A 17,090-nucleotide genomic window follows, 5' to 3' on the forward strand; every position below is an offset into this window, starting at 1 on the left:
GCAGGCGTCTCCCCCAGTCCCTTGTGCGGCCTGCCCCCCCTCCCCCCGACCCGTGCAAGCACTGGGGGACCCACAGAGGAGGGCCCAGGGTAGGGACACTTCGGTTTACATTTCTGAAGAGATGTTTTTATTTTACTCTATTGTTCTGGGAAAACAGGACCACCCTTGTGTCCTCCAGGGGACGGGACCCTACGCCCGCCACACCCTGGCTGCCTGCCCGCCCCAGGAAGCATCCCCTGGTTCTCAGTGTCTGTGCAAAGGCAGGTCACCCTCTAGGCTCACGTGAGTGCTCCCGGACCCTCCCCTCACCACCAGAGTGGGTTCAGGACAGTCACGCACTTTCCAGAGGGACCCAAGTGACCAGGGGATTGTCTAAGGTGGCCAATCATGAAGACAACGGACAACAGGAGGGACATTCATAGCTCACATGGATGGTGCTCCTGTCACTGACCCACATCCTGATTTGTGAGGTCTGGAGCCCCTCAGAGGGACCTTCCAGGGGGTTAAGTCCTCGTCGTCTGGCCTTCTCAGAGGGGAAGGGAAAGATCGCTAAAGTTCTGCTCTGTTAAAAATGATCTGAACTTGAAATTAATTCATGTGCCAAACTATTACGTATTAAATACTTTAAAAGAAAAAAATTAATCACACTTCCTAACTTCATTTTTTATTTATTGTTATTCCAAAGTAGGTACGCTATGAGGAGATATTTCTAAAAATACAGTTATCTGTTCTCAAAACCCTGGTTATGCAGGAGGCTAGAAATCTCTTGTCAGAAGACATTTATTAACCAGTAAAATATAAAGATCAACCTGTACTCCACCAAAGGTTCAAGTGAAATTATGTCTTTACAAAACCTTATATTTTCAAGGAATGTTTTGCAAAGAAGCAGCTTTTATAACTAGGAAGTAAATAAAAATAATATATTAATGTCTTGTGTTTGCCTGCTGAGTTAATAAATCGAGAAAACTCACAAAATGAATTATTGATAGATTGTTCCTCATTTTCTTTGACGAAAATAAAAGTAGGCTTTAGATTCACCTGGTAAGGCCTTACGTAAACAGGCAATTCACCAATACAGTTCACTGAACTACGCTTTCTGTACAAGTAGGAATCAAACCCTTTTAGACACTGTCCTGAGAGATGACATTTAATGCTACAACCAAAATAAATAACCTAGCGAGAACAAAATTTTTTAAATGCAATAATTTCAACTTTGGAGATCTCTGTTCACCAAAATTAATCAACATTTCTAAAATATTTTAATACAAAATTATAAAAGAAAAGTGCATTAAAAGCAGAATCTTTAAAACTCTGGCACAATTACAATTATTCTGAATATATGGACTACTGCCGGTACACAATGACATTCAAGGAGAACCTCAGGATATAGAAGTCCAGTATCACAAGAATAAGTCAAATAAGGCTTTTTTTTTTCCTTAAAAAAATATACAATACACAAAGCAGTTTGAAAAAAAAGTAATATTATTTAACAGTTTTCTGACTTAAATATTTTCACATAACAAAAGTTTTTATATCACCATCAATATTACTTATATACATATGCCCAAAGTGAACAACAACAACAAAAAAATCAAAAGATGCCCTTTGAAAAAATAACAGTGAGAATGTCTCTTTCTTCAGGAATCTGAAATGAGCCCGTCTCTTAATATACAAAGTCCATACAATATTTATAATAAAACTGCTCTCTTCTGAAACCAGGGAGGCAATGAGAGAAAATAAAAGCAATTATTTTTCAGGAAGAAAAAACCAAAAGCAAAGCAACCCCACCTTTATGTTACAACGAAAAGATACCCATTTGTGAATATAACGAATACAATACTGATCTGAAGTGCTCGCAGGGAGCTAAAAACTCTGACGCTCTCTCTGGAATCTGGGGACTAGAGCTTCTATTTACAAAATATACTGTTCAGCCACACAGAGGCCCATAGATCTGCGTATGTACATATGTATTTATATATAGAACATATAAATAACTTTGAAGGAGAAATTCACATGAAGTAAAGAACTTTCCATCTTTGGAATGCTGTAGGAGCAACGCACACTGCCCCCCGCACGGGGTGGGATTTGGTTTGGGACGTGTTCAATGTGGCACCATTGATGATAGTAAAGAATTCCCTGAAATAAAAAATACACCTGCTTATGCGTGAAGAGAAAGTCACGGGGCTCGTACGGTCCTTACCTTTAATCTACAAACGCACCTCTCAGGCGTCGGGGTGGGCAGGGCCACGGCGCCCTCACTCCCGGGAGCCAGCTCTGCCCTTCCCTGCTTGTGACGTATGGCTTGTGCTTTCTGCAACCGTCTAACCCGCGTACCTGGATGTCGACTAAACAAGCAAGTGCGGCCCCTCCCGTGAGGACGGTTTAATCCTTCTCGGCGTCGGGTTTACAGCCCCCCAGGTTTCTGCCCCGATGCTGTGTTCCTGTAGCTAATGATTAGACAAACGTAATGCGGAGAGAACTGGTCCAGCCGGCTCTCAAGGAAATAGTTAGATTAACTTACGGTAGACCAAAAACAGTCCATTTCTAACTTCGAAATGCACAGAGGAAAAGAAATGGAAAAAACTTCCCTGTGTGTTCTGACATTTTTCGAACTTCATGCACCTATTGTATGTGTGTTTTACAAGCTCTGCTTCTTGCGACAGAAAGCATGAAGGAAACTATCTTACTTTTTCCATGGTAACTTTCGTCTTTGCCAATACAAAGACGTCACACCACGAGGACAGTGAGATCCAGTTAAGTTCTGTTTAACTAGATGCACTGGCCGCCGAGTAGAGGGGGAAACTACCTATCGTAGTACCTGAGCTCAATGATTCGTAGACAAGTGACGGCACCGCGTTCACACCGTCCCCGGTTTTTTCCTCTCAGTCTCTGAAAGACAATGATTCTTACATAATTTTCTAACTGAAACACCGCGGTGGTAACATCCTCGACACTTGGAGCTTCGACACGGACGCTCCAAGCGCTCTGTTCTTCCGCGACACGCGACGCGAGGGACGGCCCTCCAGGCGGGGACGGGTGCGTCAGAACACGCCGGCCAAGGCCTGCCACTCGCTCGCCGCCTCCTGCACCACGTCTTCCAGCTGGAGGGTGCGGCTCAGCTCCTCCGCTCCGGGCTCCTGCGGGGCCACGGGCTCCTGCACACTTCCTGCAGCACAGACGGGAAAGAGCAGGTGGGGGCTGGGCCAGTGGCACACGGCTACTCACCTTGACACAGAGACGATTAGTCAGAAACCAGAGATCTCTAAGTTGGTTTGCTTTCCGTCCCACTGGAAAAATCATTTGAGCTGCCGCCTAAATAATTATGGGGGTTACAACTTCCGCTCTTGGAATGTGAATGAACGGCCCTTGCCGTGCAAGCTCGCTGCCGGACGGTTACGTCAACGCGGGCGTTGGTGAGCGATTAATCACGAATCCCACCAATGCGGCGGGCGTGGCCTCCTCACAGGAGGAGGAGCACAGAATGTTTGTGTGACGACAAAGGCTCCCTCTCTGGATGCCCCGACCCAGGTGAAGGCCCGTCCCGCTGGCTCCCGGACCCCGCTGTCCTGAACAACCATGATCCCGAGACACAGAAGCACGGGCCGCCTGCACGTTTCCAGCTCGGGCCTCCCGCCCAGCTAGCAGTGTCCACGGTGGCCGCGGCGAGGCCACGTGCTCCCCTTGCCTCCCTGGCAAAGCCGGGTGCTGTGCGGGCCACCAAGGACCAGGAGGGAGACGGACCGTGGGGGGGGGGGGGCGGGGGGCAGGGGGGAGACGGGCCGTGGCGGGTGGGGGGGGGGGAGGGGGCCACAACGGGGTGGGGGGGGGAGACGGGCCGTGGCGGGCGGTGGGGGGGGGGAGGGGGCCACAACGGGGTGGGGGGGGGGAGACGGGCCGTGGCGGGCGGGGGGGGGAGGGGGCCACAACGGGGTGGGGGGGGTGACGGGCCGTGGCGGGCCTTACCGGTGTAGCTGTGCGCCCGCTTCATGTGCAGCTTCATGTTGCTCTTCTGGGTGAAGCCCATGACGCAGTAGTCACACTTGTAGGGCCTCTCGCCCGTGTGCTTCTTCATGTGCACCTGCAGCGCGCTCTTCTGGTTAAAGGCCTTCTCGCAGAGCGTGCAGTGGAACGGCCGCTCCCCTGGGGGGACGCACACACGTGAGCGCCCTCCTGGACGCTGCGCACACGTGAGCGCCCCCCTCTGCCCCCCGCCCCCCGCGACGCCGCGCCCGAGGGCACACACAGGGAAAGCGTCCTGAGCAGTCTATACAGAGTGCTAGTGCGAACGTACCCCACGGCGAGACCCAAAATAAAACCTGAATCAAAAGCTACTGCAACTCCTAGAAGCATCTGGAAATAAAAGTAGAGCACCCGTGGCTTACACAAAATGTTGCTAATACACCTTAGGCAGTAAGGCAAGAAAACGTTAAGTAGGCGAGAACATCAAAGCCACTCGATTAAAAGAATAGTTTATCTAGTATTTTCTCAAATGTCATTTTAGCTGCTTTTGAGTTAATGCAGAAACTGAAAATTGAAGGCAAAGCTTCCCTGTTGGCCTCCTGCCGCAAGCTTGTCTGGCAGTGGGCTCCTCTCCAGTGCCCACTCTGGCCGCAGCCCTGCCCCTCGCCGTCCCTGCCTCTGCCCCACACGCCGGGCCACCGCCAAGCCCCCAGGGCACGACCCCTTCCTCTGGGCCTACAAGGTTCTTTCCCGTGGACTCTGCACGGCTGCCTCCTGGTCAGGGGTCTGTCCGCTCTCCCGGCGCGGCCTTCCTGGACCACGTGTCAGCAGGAAGCACCGCGTGGTGGCTCAGAGATCACCTGCTCTGCTCCCAGGGTGTCGCTCTAAGTCTGTCCCTGCTACCCAGTGGCCGAGACACAGGAGGTCTCAACCACGGCTCACCGGTGCCAGGCAGAGCCGTGAAAGGGCTCCGACGCTGTCCTGCCGTAATCCCCGGGACTCTGCATGCGAGGACATCGTACCTGTGACGGTGCTCCCTCACACAGAGGGAACGGTATCACAGACGTCATTACAGCCACTGGAGCGGACGCGGGGGACCCAGAGGGGGATCGTCCCTGTGGGCCCACACACACCCTGCCGGAGCAGAGGCGGCCGCCGCAGGGACCGGAGGCTGCACGGGGCTCTCCGCTGGTTTGCAGACGGAGCGCCCGCGGGAAGGGGGCGGTCCCGGAAAGCGGCACGCAGCGCACGGGGCGACGTGCCAGCAGCGGGCTCTCCACGCCTCCGTACGCACCCGGCTCGTTGGGAAAGCCCCTTAGCGCGTAAATACACGAGCAGGTACGGCCTCGCTGTTTTTCACTCCCACGCTGCCGAGTGCCGGCCTGTGCGGACCACCGGGGACGTCCCCGAGGACGCCAGAGCCCGGGGCCGGGAGGGGCGCGGACGGGGCCGGCCAGAGGCACCGGAGGGCGCAGAGGCCTCGTGGGGGGCGGTGTCCGGGCTGACACCTGAAGAGGAGTCAGAGGAGGCCGGGCGGAGGGAGACCCGGAGGCCAGCACAGGTCGCGCACAGCAATGCCAGTCACGGGACAGCAGGCGCAGCTGCAGGTCCTCAGAGGGCACGAGACGGCCACGTCTGCCTGCCCCCCAGGGTCTCCACCCGGCCGGCGCGGAGGCAGACCAGGCCTCGGCGGAGCAGGGAAGGCGCTGAGGCAGAGGCCGCCGGGCCGGTTCAGGGCGGGTGGCGCGTCACGGGGCGGGAGAGGCAGGGACAGACCCGAGCAGGCTCAGGTGGGGACAGGACGTCCGCAAAGAGAAGCCTGAGGAGGTAGGGGAGGGGAAGGGAAGGAAGGGCCCCCGAATGCGGGCCCAGCCCCGGAGGACGCAGCAGCCGGCGCCTTATGGGTCGTGAGTTCTGTGGTCGCCCGGGAGACCACAAACTCTGTGGCCTGCGGAAGCCAGCGTGCCAAGTGAGCGACGGCAGCATGCGGGCCCAGCTCCACAGGGCACGTGTGCCGCGATCCCCTTTCCTCGGCGGCGCCCCGGCGCCCAGCGCCCAGCCCGACGGCGCGGCCCGGTTACCTGTGTGGATACGGCTGTGCCGCTCCAGCTGGCTGGGCTTGGCGAACGCCTTCTCACAGGTGTCACACTTGAACACTCTGGGCTTCTGGGAGCTGAGGGAAGGGCCGGCTTGGTGCGTCTGCATGTGCTCCTGTTAACGACCACACAAGACACCTGAGGTCACGCCGGGACCACAGACCTGTGACAGGAAAGGCAACACGGCCACGGGATCACGTCCGCGGCACGGCCCACCCGGGGCCCCGCCCCGCGGATCGGACACAGCAGGCCGACCCGGCCGCCCTCGGGCACCAGCTGTGCGGCTCTCCAGGGCCTCTGCCCCCCCTCGTTGCCCGTGACCTTGACGGTTTTTAGGAGCACCGCTCAGCTATTCTCCAGGATGTTCGTCAGCTGAGAACCGTCTGAAATGTTTCCCGTGACGGGACCGTGGCTCTGGGCTTAGGGGGTAAGGAGGTGTCTCGGTCCCAGACTATCAGGGGTGCACAGCCTGTTCCGTGACCGTGGACAAGCTGCACCACGTGGCTGACGTCTCACCTGTCAGCCCCTCCCAGGCACACTTTGCTTTTCGCGCATCCTCCTGCGCCCTGGGGAAGAAGGAAGGAGGAGGGGACGCCACGAGGGCGGTGTCCACACAAATTGCTTGGGTTTGTCTCCTTTCCTGGCCATTAACTTCTCCAAGCACATTTACGTCCGCGAGGACTCGCAGGGATTTATCGTGCGCCGTGGGTTATAACCCAACGCTACCTTATACCTTTTCTTGCTGCAACTGTTCCAGCTCTGGCCGCCGGGAGCTCTTCCAGAGGGTTCCCGGGTGCCTTCGACACATTTGTTACCCTTTACTTTCCACCGGTGAGATTCAGGACTTCCACCGAATCGCGTCGGTCACCCTCGGAGGGGGTGGCGGTGCTGGGGGACGGCGGCCGGGCCGCGGGGGAGCCTACCTTGAGGTGAGTGGCGCGCTTGAAGGCCTTCCTGCACACGGGACACACGTGGATGCGCTCCCGGCCGTGCACCTCCTTGCTGTGCTGCAGCAGCATGGCGGCCGACGCGAAGCCGCGGCCACACTCCACGCACTGGTGCAGCCGGGTCTCCTTCTCGGGCGGCCCGCCCTGGGCCAGGCTGGCAGAGACGTCAGTGACCTGCGGTGGGGCCGGAAACCCCGGGCGTTACTCCACGGCTGCGGCTTGCAGCAGAGCGACAGAGGCACCCTCCGACACAGGCACACCCAGCCCCGAGTGTCGTCTGTCACCCTAGGGGGGGCGGCGGGGACCCAGGCATCCTATGTGACCGGCCCGCTCTCGCACTCGGGGCAGAGTTTAGAGAACGGAACGGGGTTCCGCACACGTGACCTCCCAGGTGCAAATTTGGCTCCCACCCGACGTCCCGGGTGCTCTGGAGAGAGCTTCTCCACCCTGTCCCTGGCTTCCTCCTCTGGTCAACCATAACTATCAGGGCTGGTGACGGTTTGATGAGGTAACCCATGAAAGGTCCTGAGAATAATGCCTGGCTTACAGCACGTACTCAGGAAATGCTATTCGTGATAGCAGTTTTAGCAGAGACAAGTATAAAGGACCCTGCCCCCACAATGCTGCTGCCTTGGCTGAAGATCTTTCTCAGCAAAGTGCAATATAAACAATACTTAGTAGAAGGTGTTTTTAGCTTTTGATTGGATGAGAGCATTTTCTCCAAACTTTAACCACAATGAGTTAGGTTTTCAAATCATTTTAATGGGATGCCATTAACACCCGGAGAATAAATAAAGCCAGAGGAGTTTACTACTCACTTTTATAAAAAAGTCTGGTTTTGCAGGTGAAAACTTATATAGGACAATTTAGTGAAAGAAAATCAGAAATAGTTATAAAGATAATTGATGGGATTTTTCAACATTTTTGTTCTAGTTTATCAAGTACTTTTTCATAATACTGTAATATACAGAAATGGATAAAATTTAAACACCTAACAAGAGAAGATTTCTACAAGGTGCTGTAATATTATTAATCTGTGCCGTAATAAAAAAAAAAAAAAGAATGGAATGAAAAAGCAAAATAGAAAACATGAGAGGCACAAAGATGATGCAGTTGCGTCACGTGCCATAAATAGGTGTCACTTTGTGGTGCCTGTTAGGGGTACACGTTTCTACGTGTGACGGTGTGTGCAAAGCAAAGAAACAAGGACACACTGTGTATTCAGATCAGCGCATAAAATATATTTGTTGTGAGTCAAAAAAAGTCTGAAAACCCCTGGAATAAATCAGACTCAAAGCGCCTGGGTGGCTCAGTCGGTTGAGTGTCCGACTTCGGCTCAGGTCACGATCTCGCGGTCCGTGAGTTCGAGCCCCATGTCGGGCTCTGTGCTGACGGCTCGGAGCCTGGAGCCTGTTTCAGATTCTGTGTCTCCCTCTCTCTCTGCCCCTCCCCTGCTCATGCTCTGTCTCTCTCTCTCTCTCTCTCTCAAAAATAAATAAACATTAAAAAAAATTAAAACAAAAACAAAAACAAACCACACGATTAAAGCAAATGATGCAAAAAGTGCAGTCCCTGAAACAGACCCTGGGAGCTAATGGCGCTGACGTGCCTCCATTCCTCTGCTGGTCCTTCCCAGTAGCTATGGTAACTGGACGCCATCACAAGACATGAAGACTCGAGGCGGTGCCCTATCGCTGGGACCACAAGTGAAGGATCAGATGGCGAGCCTCCCCAGGCCGTCCTCCACGGGCAGCACAGCCCGAGAGCCCCAGAGACAGTTGGGCTACCATGACCCGCGCTGACATGCAGCTGCATGAGGCTGACCGTGTCTCAATTCTTCAACACGAGTCCTCGGGGGGCGCCTGAGTGGCTCACTTAAGCATCTGACTTCGGCTCGGGTCATGATCTCATGGCTTTACGAGTTCAAGCCCCACGTGGGGCTCTGTGCTGACAGCTCAGACCTGGAGTCTGCTTCACAATCTGTGTCTCTCTCTCCATCTGCCCCTCCCCCACTTGTGCTCTCTTTCAAAAATAAAAAAAAATTAAAAAAAATAAAGGAGTCCTCATCCCATTGAAAGGCCAATGAGAAATTTTCTTGAAAACTTACTTGCTAAAATTGCATAAAATGTAATGCTGCTTACAGTCAGTATTTATTATCTGTACTTTAACTTTGAAAAGTTTTAAGGAAAGAGTTTTTAGATTCTTGTATATTTAGAACTATCATTCACTAAATCTTAGACCCTGAAAACATGCATTTTAAGTACAAAACTGGTCAAATGACAAATAGGTCATGCAGACACATATAGGTGTGATGCATGAAAAAGTATAACCAGACTTAAAACAATCAGCAAAGGCTTGACAAGAAAACCTATGAAAAGAACTAAACGCAGGTAAATGGCCGAGTGAAGTCGGATCGGTTGGCCAGAGGAATAAATTTACAACCAGACTCACGAGTTGTTCCTACATGACTCTGCAATACGGAAAGCCCACCCAACAAGCAACATATCACGGCCCGGACGAGACCAGTGCCCTCCGCTCACCACTGGCTGCCCCGCAGTGCCCACTCCTCATCCCCGCACGGGTGCAGACGCCGCCCCCCCCCCCCCCCCCCCACGGAGGGACCAGCCCTTCTCTGTCCGTGTGTGTCAGCACCTGGGGCTGAGTGTGAGCGACGTACCTGGTAGGTGATGTCTTCGCCAGCAGCGGAGGAGGGCTGGGGGGTGTGGCTCACTAAGATGACCTGTGGGGAGCCCGCTCCCCCTTGGCCGGAGAGCGAGGGATCCGTGAGTAAGGCTGGGAACTGCTGACCCTGCTGAAGACAGACTGTGTTAGAGGCCGTACCGTTATCAAACTCAGGAAGAATTTAAAAGATCGCCTCGGGAGCCGTTACTGTGGAAAACGAGCTGGCAGGCCCTCGGAAACAACCACAGAATCAGCAGGTGACCGGGCAGTTCCGTCCCAGGTATCTGCCCCAGGGAAACAAAAACGCTTATGCACGAACGTTCATGGCAACCAAGAAGGGGGTGTAAACCGAGGTGTATCTACGCTTTTTTCAGCCACGAGAAGGGTGAGCCGTGGAAACAGAAGACGCCGAGTGAGGGGGGCCGGTGCAGACCCACTCATGTGACGCGTCCCAAACAGGTGCGTCCACAGAAGGGGAGAGCGCCTGGTGCTTGTCAGGGGCGGGGGAGACAGCGAGAGGTGGGCAGGGGTGACACGGGGGTGACTGCGAGCTGCTCACGGTGCCACATTTCTGAGGTGATGATATGTTCCCAAACTAGATGTGGTCGTGGGTGTGCAACTCTGTAAACATACTAAAGACCGGTAGGTTGTATACTTTAAGTTGAACAAGTGAACGCTACAGCACACACGTTATATCTCAACAAAGTTGTAAATATATATATATATCATAAGCACTCGTGCTTAAAAACACACATTTGGGGGGTGCCTGGTGGCTCAGCTGGTTAAGCATCTGACTCTTGGTTTCAGCTCAGGTCATGATCTTGCGGTTCACAGGTTCGAGCCCCACACGGGGCTCTGTGCTGACAGCTCAGAGCCTGGAACCTGCTTCGGATTCTGTGTCTCCCTCTCTACCTGCTCCTCCCCTGCTCATTCTCTCTCTCAAAATCAACTTTAAAAAAAAAACCCAAAACACCACACATTCCATTTTGCTGTGGCCCACCAGCTACTTTGAGCCTTCCCCTGCTCCAGCACACCTCCCACTGCGCCCGGTGGGCCGACCGCACACGCCAGCGCGGGAGCCACGCAAACGTCGCACACACACAGCGCGGGCTGCCGAATCGGCACAGACTCCAACACGGCCGACCCGCGATCAGAACGTGTGCGTGAAACACAAGGATTCAAGAGCCAACACCCACGCACGAAGGGGCCAGGAGTCTCCAAGAGCACTTGGGTCAGTTAAGAACGTGGCCCGTGTCACAGGTCCCCCACGGCTGAAGACAAGGGCTGTTCTTGTGTCTTTGGGACCCTGCGCGAGCTGTGCTCCAATGGGGCAGAGACTTGAGCAGGGGTGGGCGGTGGAAAATGGACTGAGAAGGCAGTGAAGGAATTTTAGGTCCACTTCTTGTGGAAAGACACTTCCCAAGGCACACAGGGAAACATGGGGCAGAACATAAATTTACAAGGACATCATCATAGATTCTAGACAAAAGGAGTGTCTTAAATTGATTTGGATTCTCTGCTTTCTGCAGGCACCTTTACAAAAAAAACCAAAATGATATTTTAGGTGTCTCCATATATCAAATTTTTTTACACGGACGTATTTTGAAAAGTTCCGATCTACATCCACAGAGATTCCCGCTCGCTATCCCCCTCCGGTGAGGAAGACGGTTCGATACGGCTCCCTTCAAGTACTGGTGACTCCTGCACCGTGGTGCCTTGTCTGCGGCCGGCTCTGCCTGCCCTCTCGCCAAACCACCCGATTTGGGGGAATGGCATCGATCAAAATTAATAAATTCACATTTCGTAATTTTACCCATCAAAGACAAATGCAACTGCTGGCCAGAAATTCTGATACACCTAAGAACCAGCGTTGGCTCAGTAAATCCATATACTCTCAAAGAAAGCTAAGGCCTCTGAGATACTCAGCTTCTATAGGGTTTTCAAGGAGAAATCGCAACTCCTTTTGTTCCGAAGGGACAAAATTACAGAAGCGGGGGACAGATGAGCAATTGTCAGGGGAAGGGGATGCAGGAAATCAAACGTGAGGGACCTTGTGGGCTGGAACTTGTGGGCTGGAAGGTCCTGTGATACTACCCCTGCAGCTTTACAAGATACTACCACTGGGGATACCACAGGTGCGCCAGCTCCCCCCGTATCCTTTCCTAAAACTGACGACGAGTCGATAATTATCTCAAAATAAAAAGTTTAATGAAAAGAACCCCAAACAAAATGTAACTTACTAGCTTACTGTTGGTGGTTTAACTGCTAATATTAAGTCTTCTTAATGTATACACCCTGATTTAAAAATCAAGCATTCAGGAGCACCTGGGTGGCTCAGTCGATTAAGCGTCCAACTTCAGCTCAGGTCACAATTTCGCAGCTTCTGAGTTCGAGCCCCATGTCGGGCTCTGTGCTAACAGCTCGGAGCCTGGAGCCTCTTTGGATTCTGTGGGTGTGTGTCTCCCTCTCTCTGCCCCTTCCCTGCTCCTGCTCTCTCTCGCGTGCTCTCAAAAATAAATGAATATTCAAATTTTTTTTAATATATAAAAACCAAGCATCTAGTAAAATAAATGCTCAACCATCAGCCACACTCATGAATGCAGTGACCTGAATCTGCTAAAACGATGCCATCTGAAAGTCATTTATTTTTGCTTTGCAATATTACTTACAGTGTGTTTCTTTGCTATATTTGGCTCGTACTGTGTTAGAAGTTACAGGAATTCTCGCTCTCAAGCACACGTGGGTTTTGCAAGCACCTGAACGCTGCTGGGCCGAGGGCTGCAGGAGAGTCACGGGCAGGGAGGGGACCACTACCAGACTCCAGCCCCACCCACTACTACTGAACCAACCCTGCAGGACGAGAGCCAAGGATTGTCACGTGCAAACAAGTCTGGGAAATACTGCTGCAAAATTACCAAGAGTTGCCACACTGATGGGTGAGACTTCGTATGACGGCAAATCTGACTCCCTGTCAGGTCCCTCTAAGTCAACCTAATTTAATATTCCCACGTGCTAATCTCACCAGGAATATATTCGTAGCAGCTCATGGCCTCAATTCCCTGTAGAACTCTTAATGAACTACAATAAACGCTGCGCCTCAATGAAAATGCCGCGAGAGTCAGAACAAGCCAGGACCAGGACGGACACGTACAGGAAGGAAGCGGAGGAGCTGGAATTAGCAGCCCGGGCTAAAACAAGTCCCGTTACTTCAGAACCGGCTGCTTTTCACATCGAGAGTCTCCAATCAGACTTGTCAGTGTCCGCTTCACCCCACTGTCAAATTCTGACTTCTTATTAAGACCCGGAAAACCACATTTACATGTCTAACCACTAAGTTTCCTATGTTTTGTACCGGGCCAGTTGTCTGTACTAATAGAGTTAATAAAAACCAAACGAACAAACAAGAAACCAAAACCCACAAGAATTCATATAAAATAGAATTCCCATCAAGAATCAGTTACTTCTTTTTGTTTTCAGAATAAATGCTGAAGAATCACTCTGCTTTCTTTTTTTTTTTTTTTTTTTTTTTTAATTTTTTTTTTTTCAACGTTTATTTATTTTTGGGACAGAGAGAGACAGAGCATGAACGGGGGAGGGGCAGAGAGAGAGGGAGACACAGAATCGGAAACAGGCTCCAGGCTCTGAGCCATCAGCCCAGAGCCTGACGCGGGGCTCGAACTCACAGACCGCGAGATCGTGACCTGGCTGAAGTCGGACGCTTAACCGACTGCGCCACCCAGGCGCCCCTCACTCTGCTTTCTTGAACAGAGTTTTAAACGTATGCTTGCATTTCCTTATAAAACTGTCACACTTAGGGGCGCCTGGGTGGCTCAGTCGGTTAAGCGTCCGACTTCGGCTCAGGTCATGATCTTGCAATTCATGGGTTCCAACCCCGCATCGGACTCTGTGCTGACAGCTCAGAGCCTGGAGCCTGCTTTGGATTCTGTGTCTCCCTCTCTCTGCTCTTCCCCTGTTCATGCTCTGTCTCTCTCTCTCTCTCAAAAATAAACATGAAAAAAAAATTTTAAAAAACAAACAAAAAAAACTGTCACACCCTGGGCCTGATCCCCACCCCCACCAACAACAGTCCAACATTTGGAAAGAAAACCTAACTTCAGGTTTGCAGTTGAAAGAGGAATGTTCATAACTCACCAATTTTTTCTTTTAATACTTCTCCTAGTGGAGTAACTACAAAGTCGCTTCTTAATCCAAGTGTGTGTCACATCACTGTATTCTACCTTTGGCTTCAACACATTGTGTTTTTAAACAAACTAATTCTTTTCGGTCTCAGAATGATCATTTACCCCACAAAATATTCTTCTCTAGTTGGGCTAGTTGCACGTTTTAAATTACGATTAATCGTGGTCTTACATAAATGTGTTCGTTCCAAACATTCTGCTACGACAGACTCAACTTCGACCCTTGGCTAAAAACTATTTAACGATACGATGTAAGTGAACTACTTAAGACCACCTCTTTTTGCTTTGAGAACCATTTTCTTTTGTGGACTTTATAAACAGACACAGAAAAATAGATAAATGACACTCAAAAAAGTGTATTACTTTTTAAATGTACTGCCTCTTTAAGTTGTAATTCACGTGTTCACGATCTCGTGTCCTTTCCGTGCCTTTAGGGGGACCCTGGTCTTCCGCGTGCTGTGTGACTTTCACCTGCAGACAGCAGCTCCTTCTCACGGCTCTCACTTATCTCCTCACTGGATTCAGGCAGCACATGTTGCGAATAGTCTTAAGGGACTAATACTAAGCTTCTGCATCTTAGTGACTCCCGCCTGGAGGCAACACTTACTGCTAGAACGATTAATTTCTCACAGATACCTTTGATTTCCAGGTCACACGTTTACAGTCATCATCAATCCTAATAATTTACATACTTATAGACACTTCCATAGATGTTCACTGACCTCCTGACAATGATGGTCTCATTTGTACAACAATTCATTACACTTAGAAAAATTACACTCCTAAAGCTAAGACAGGTTTGTTCTGTTTTTCTTTTCATATTTTCAGTTTTAAATCACTGTGAATCCAAGTTTGGCAGCTGACAGGAAAGATTCAAATTAAAACTACAGAATTTCTCTTGGAGATCAGTAATACTACTGTTGCAAAAAACAAAGCGATCTAATTTAACAAACAGAAAATAAACCCATAATCAGAAAAACAAATGGTTCCCTGGCTCTTTCCGATCAAAACTGACCCCACCCCCCAAAACTTATTCAAAGGCACTGAATTTCATTAAAATCTGCACCTTGAATAGTTTTTACCTTACGCTACTTCCAGAACCACGTGGCTAGAAGTGCACACGGGGACACGGCCCGGGGGCTGGAGAGAAATGCGACACGACGGCAGTCATGTCGCCGAGGCCGAGCACCGGCCACAGCCGGTCAAGGGCAAGGCGGCACGACGCGTAGGTCAGGCTTTGAATGGCGACCGTGATACAAGGTCCTGTTTACAGCTACCACCGTGTGAATATAAAATCGGCAGCTTAGCAGCAAGTCAAAGGTGGAGCAAATAAACTAAGGCCCTTTATGGCATCGTGGACCTGGACCGGCAGTCTGTTCTTCGCAGAGTAAGTGCGTAAAAGGTACTTTCTGTGCAGCCTCCTTCCCTACCCGCCCGCCCCGGATCACGGATAACCCGAACCCAGCCCTGTGACGGACGCGCTAGAATCAGGGTAGGAAATAACAACACTCAGCGATTCACCAGAAAACAATCAGGCTCCCTGCATCCTGCATCTAGAAAGAAAACACAGCACATGGACCTCTTAAGACGGCTACCTCCCCCGCCCCATATATGTATGTAGGTAGGTTCCACGCCCAACAGAGGGCTTGACCTCCCAACCCCAAGATCGAGTCTGATGCTCTACCGACTGAGCCACCCAGGCACTCCCCCTACAACAGATGCTAATTTTCAGGCGCCCCCCCCCACATTAGAATGCTAATTTTCAGGCCTCCCCCACAACACAATGCTAATTTTCAGGCGCCCCCTCCCACATCAGAATGCTAATTTTGAGGCCCCCCCCACAACACAATGCTAATTTTCAGGCGCCCCCCCCACATCAGAATGCTAATTTTCAGGCCCCCCCCAAAAACAGAATGCTATTTTCAGGCGCCCCCCCCACAATAGAATGCTATTTTCAGGCACCCCCCCATCAGGATGCTAATTTTAAGGCACCCCCCCACATCAGAATGCTAATTTTCAGGCCCCCCCCAACACAATGCTATTTTCAGGCGCCCCCCCCCCACAACAGAATGCTATTTTCAGGCACCCCCCCCCCCATCAGGATGCTAATTTTAAGGCACCCCCCCCACATCAGAATGCTAATTTTCAGGCCCCCCCCCAACACAATGCTATTTTCAGGCGCCCCCCTCCCACAACACAATGCTAATTTTCAGGCGCGCCCCCCCCCCCCAACACAATGCTATTTTCAGGCACCCCCCCCCACCAGAATGCTAATTTTCAGGCGCCCCCCCCAACACAATGCTAATTTTCGGTATTCAGAAGGGTGACTGTGTCATGACAAACAGGTGCTGAGTAACACGTGAGAATACATAACTGTCACACGATGTATGCAAGGACTTGCAGCACAGAACTCAGCAGGTGCCCCCCCCACCCCACCCCCGCCGCCCTCACAGCGCCCACCACACATTTTCTACAGAAGGCCACTCGGTGAGGATGAGGTTCACGGACGCTGGCTTCCAAATGGCCCTCCCAGGTGGGCGCCCGGGCAGCGCCGGCACCGCGTGCGTGTCACCCCGGGGGCCCCGACAGGGCCACAGGCCAGCAGCCCGCGAGCACTTCGCAAGCGCGACGGCCTGTGTTCGTACGGCCGGAAACTGGCTCAGCACTGGCCAGGCGAGGCGGGAAACGTCCCTCTTTTACAAATGGAAAGAACTAGAACCTAGAAGAGGGAAGTCAGTTTGCAGAGTCAAAACAGCCAGTGTGCGCCTGGCATGACGGGGTCCGGGACACTGTCGTCCCGGAGGCCCGGTAAGTACCCTACCGCACAGGGCCGCTGGGGGCGGAGCGATGGTGCTGCCCGAACGCGCTCTGCGTCCTAGGGGGTTCGGAGCCAGGGGGTCAGAGGGAAACTAGGTTCTCCTTAATAACCTTCGTTCTACCGTATCGTGGCTTTTCCAACTAAACCGAGACGTGCTGCGGTGTCCCAGCTCAACGCACTATTCAAAACGCACACCTGCAATCCAGCACCGCCACCTGCTGACTCATCCATCGAAGGACACGGTGACTGACAGCGTGAGATCCCTCCACCACCTGTGGGGCCCCTGAGGGCCACAGGACGCCCCTCAATAAACTCCTAGAGTACATGCTGCGGAGCCACTTGAAAACTGCGTATTCCTGAGATCACTGATGGGGAAGATATTCACCGA

The 17,090-nt window shown here is 51.9% G+C and overlaps 1 protein-coding gene across 8 annotated transcripts in view; it reads right to left on the reverse strand.

Moving 5' to 3' along the window:
- Nucleotides 1-1,236: 1,236 nt before the first annotated feature.
- Nucleotides 1,237-17,090, reverse strand: part of ZNF236 (zinc finger protein 236) — a 107,063-nt gene continuing 91,209 nt past the window's right edge. For 7 of the 8 annotated variants that reach the window (XM_047086350.1, XM_047086354.1, XM_047086352.1 and 4 more), the window contains 5 exons: nucleotides 9,681-9,815; nucleotides 6,980-7,177; nucleotides 6,042-6,171; nucleotides 3,964-4,140; nucleotides 1,237-3,166 (listed from right to left, as the gene is read on the reverse strand). In XM_047086350.1, the coding sequence (XP_046942306.1) occupies nucleotides 3,042-3,166; nucleotides 3,964-4,140; nucleotides 6,042-6,171; nucleotides 6,980-7,177; nucleotides 9,681-9,815 (765 nt within the window). In that variant the 3' untranslated portion in view covers nucleotides 1,237-3,041. The remainder of the gene's footprint in view (nucleotides 3,167-3,963; nucleotides 4,141-6,041; nucleotides 6,172-6,979; nucleotides 7,178-9,680; nucleotides 9,816-17,090) is intronic. The other variant, XM_047086349.1, reaches the window with a different exon arrangement.

Source organism: Lynx rufus, unplaced genomic scaffold (assembly GCF_022079265.1).
Source record: "Lynx rufus isolate CCGP_SWC_20201006 ecotype Redwood Valley unplaced genomic scaffold, mLynRuf1.p SCAF_20, whole genome shotgun sequence".
NCBI lineage: Eukaryota > Metazoa > Chordata > Mammalia > Carnivora > Felidae > Lynx > Lynx rufus.